General features: G+C 39.0%; 1 protein-coding gene across 2 annotated transcripts; it reads right to left on the reverse strand.

The window, feature by feature from the left end:
* Window positions 1-446: 446 nt before the first annotated feature.
* Window positions 447-3,535, reverse strand: LOC125729082 (uncharacterized). 2 transcript variants are annotated; one of them, XR_007389577.1, is made up of 3 exons: window positions 3,098-3,535; window positions 643-1,824; window positions 447-525 (listed from the first exon to the last, which is right to left on the reverse strand). XR_007389577.1 is itself a non-coding variant. In XM_049005630.1 (2 exons), the coding sequence occupies exons 1-2, from the start codon at window positions 3,207-3,209 to the stop codon at window positions 1,079-1,081; spliced, it is 858 nt and encodes a 285-aa protein (XP_048861587.1). In that variant the 5' UTR covers window positions 3,210-3,535; the 3' UTR covers window positions 479-1,078. The 2 variants fall into 2 exon arrangements, 1 of the variants encoding a protein (XP_048861587.1); XM_049005630.1 differs by having other exon boundaries at window positions 479-1,824.
* Window positions 3,536-4,109: the final 574 nt, after the last annotated feature.

Below are 4,109 nucleotides of genomic sequence, written 5' to 3' on the forward strand. Positions count from 1 at the left end.
CTCTGTGCCCTTCTAGGGGCTCTGTGTCCTTTGTTAGCACAAACATTTTGCACACCTGACATTACCATGCATACAGTATTTCTCGTATTTTACAAAATACAAAAACACTGATCTGTAGAAAAAAACATTTTATTTCATGAACTAAGTCAAATATGAATCATAAAACACAATTAAAATACTTTTTTTGAATACATGCCTCAGAAATTGCACATCCCTGATTGTGCGTTACCTTCATGCTGCCTTGAAATTTTTGATTTCTTCACTGTAGCCCTGTTATACAATCTTATCTTAACCTTCTGAATTAATCCTATTTTTATTTCTTAAATATTCCCTCCACCACCCCCCCTCTGAGGAGGACTGCTTTATTTACAATTAATCTAATCCTATGTTATACAATCTTATCTTAAAAATAGGATTAATTAAGATAAGGTTATTTCTTAAATATTCCCTCCACCACCCCCCCTCTAAGGAGGACTGCTTTATTTATAATTAATCTAATCCTATGTTATACAATCTTATCTTAACCTTATGTTAACTAACCCTATTTTTATTTCTTAAATATTCCCTCCACCACCCCCCCTCTGAGGAGGACTGCTTTATTTATAATTAATCTAATCCTATGTTATACAATCTTATCTTAACCTTATGTTAACTAACCCTATTTTTATTTTTTAAATATTCCCTCCACCACCCCCCCTCTAAGGAGGACTGCTTTATTTATAATTAATCTAATCCTATGTTATACAATCTTAAGCTTACCGTAACCTATCCTATCTTAATTTTATTCTATGTTATCTTATCCTATCTTTCTTATCTTATGCTATGCAATCCTATCTTATTCTTATACTATGTTATCTTATATAATCGTATCCTAAACTTATGGTAATTTATCATGTCTTTGTAAAACATAAAATGGCATACAAGTTAAGACTATCTTAACTTGTCCTATCGTATTATATACAATCTTAACCTTATCCTATCTTAATCTTATCCTATAGTACCTTATGCTATAGAACTACATGGTATTTTATCTTATCCTAAGTATGTATGACAACTCTCGTGTAATTATGTGCTGAATCTACAGGGAAATGTAGCTATGTGCATCTGACTGATAGCCCATTTCCACACCCATCTCCTGAGCCCTGGGCATGGTACTTAGCTGCTCCAGTGCATCAATAGGAAAGATGAACTCATCTTCATCAATCCTACGCCTCTTGGTTGAATGAGTACCCTCATTATCCTCATTCTTCCCCTGTTTCGCTAAGTTAATTTCATTTAAATGTCTGTTCCAAAACTCCTGACACCAGTACTCAGTAAAGCACTTGGCGTCATAGGTCATTTTAGAGTACTTTGTTACATAATAGTTATACAACCAATAGAATTTTTCCAGGTGAGATGAGGCGGCTACAGCCTGTGCTGGAGCCTGAAGCAGAGGGGTCAGATGAACCAGGCCTGGAGCTGAAAATGGATGTGGAGCTGGGCTTACAGGTGTGACTAAGTGTGGGGATAAAACAGAGGAGCCCATAAAAAGAAATGGGGATGAAACAAAAGGGGAGGGGGCTGAAGACAGAAATAAAAATGAAGAGGAGGAGAAGGTTGGTGAGCTGGGCTTAGGCTCTAACCCCTTCTGTTGGTCATACCTCCTTCTTCGCCCTGACTGGCCTCCCGCCGTATTTCTACGGCGGCCTGTGCCCTGCTGACCCCTGCTGGTTGCCACCGGGATGGCAGCAGATCCAGGAGAGGCAGACGTGGTCAGGGAGCTGGCTGCCGGCGGCCTGGTGCGGCACTTCTTCCGACGGCCAGCATCACTGGAACTGGTTTGTCCTTTGGGATTATAAAGACAGGGGACAGCATATTTAATTTAAATGAAACATTATGTCACTGTACAACAACACTACATCACAACCATCACAGATATCACACTTGGCAGTCGGTATTGCACACTAAGAAAAATTCTGCAGTCTTTATTGGATACAGGAAACACACGCTTGGGAAACTTATGCGCTGGTCTTGACTTGGGCCGTCTGCGTTTCAGCAGGGGAACCTGACCTATAAAAACAAGCCAGTTTGTGCACAGATTCCCTGATACGCAGAACAACAGCGAAAAACAACACTGGAAAGGTTCATGTGCATCAAATATAGCAGCCCACTCAATCCAAATGCTGGCATCAACAACTGACTATTAAGTCAAATCCTTTACATATCTTACACTTTCCATAAGTTGCATTATTTATTCACTCTCAAGGTACCAAACTAAGATTTATGCTTTTTCTGATTACTACCGCGTTTCCCCGCAAATAAGCCCTAACATGATTTTTCAAGAAGCTCGTAATATAAGCCCTAGTTATTGTCCCATGGATTGTACGGTAACTAGAATGAGATGCGGTTATACTACGAGAAGGCTACATGGACAAGAGGCGCTCATTTAAGGACAGAGTTATTGCTAAACATGAGAGATTGGGGACACTGGTTCTACAGGAAATTGAGTTGCGAGATATTCAGGACGGAATTTGGAACTTGGAGATTTACGATGATGTTCCAGAAGAACATGACTACGACTATATTTGAATAAACATATGCAGTATACAGCAGAATTTTGTTCATGAATAAATTCACCGTCAAATTGTTTACATGGAAAGATACTGTTGATGACATGATGTCTGTGTTTGAATAAATGTGGATTTTTTTTCATGAATACCGGTAAATATACTGTAGCATGTTATACTTGGGAAAATACTACCTTAATATAAGCCGTAACGCGTCATTTGGAGCAAAAATTAATATAAGACCCTGTCTTATTTTCGGGGAAACACCGTATATTAGGACATATTCAGCTGTTACTTTACCACTTCATGATGATTTTCTCTGATTTTTAAACACAGCACAGCCACAGATTTTACTGATTTCATTATATAATGCAGTAGACATGCAAAAAGACTCCCGTATATTAAAGCTAAAGGTGAACTACTTTATTATTTAGACATGTACTTCTAAAACAAGATAATAGAACAGAAGATTCAAGAAGACTAGTCAAGCATATTCTGACTTTAACTCTTTAAGTGCTGAGTTAGTCTGGGCATCATTTTGCCATCCTTACCTCGGCCAACTGGACCGGGGATGTATTCCGGGGCGATCCGCACACTGACTGCACCTTTCGGCAGCAGCCAGTCAATCCTCTGGAGATTCACGGTGGTTTTCACGATGGACATCTTTCGCGTCTTCTCTCTTGCTGATAAACTGCAAGTCTGAGCTGCTTTAAATGTTCAAATGAAAACTCTAAACGGAAAAGAATTGTTATGATTCGGTTGCTAAGCTACGGTGGCCGATTGGTGTCAGAGCGCTGCAAAGTCTTCAAACGCTTTAATCAAATGACGAAACATACGATCTACATTTACAAAAGCGCAGAAACGTAGAAGTACCACAAATTTTTAAGACAAGTTTAAAAACATATAAGCGCTGAAAATCCGCTCACAACACAGTTGTGAAGTTTCTGGGTGACAAAGAAACAAGACGGACCAATTATGGTTTAACTGTATATCGAATGTTTACGAAATGTCGATATCTTATCAAAACAGGATATAGAATGAAACACTACATTATATCAATCAATCATTCGGTCGCCATTAAAAATATAGAATAATATTCCTTCCTTGTTATAAGTAACACGAGAGCTGCGGTCTTGAAGTTGCACAGACTCCCAGAATTCATAGCGATAATTACGCGACCCATTCAATTAGTGGGTTTTTTTGATAATTGGGAATGCGTTGGGTGCGTTCGACTTCACTTAGGTCTGACTGCAGCTGACGTGAGGGGGAGCGCCATCTGCCGGCGGCTGCAGGAGTGTAATATAATAATATAAACTGTAATATAAACTTGTAATATAAACTGACAGCAGCCAAACTAGACAACTTCTACTCCTCGTAGTGCGAGACCTGACTGAGATGGCCGCACTGCCAGAAGGGTGTAGATACATCTATACAAATATCACCTGCATGCACATTACTTCTTCTACAATAACCAACTCCTGATCCAAACTGCTAGCAGTGAAAAGATAGCTGCCAGGAAAAAGATCAAATACATTTATTTCAAGGATTCAAAGTTTTTATTGT

The sequence above is a fragment of the Brienomyrus brachyistius genome, unplaced genomic scaffold (assembly GCF_023856365.1).
Source record: "Brienomyrus brachyistius isolate T26 unplaced genomic scaffold, BBRACH_0.4 scaffold470, whole genome shotgun sequence".
In the NCBI taxonomy this organism is placed as follows: Eukaryota; Metazoa; Chordata; class Actinopteri; order Osteoglossiformes; family Mormyridae; genus Brienomyrus; species Brienomyrus brachyistius.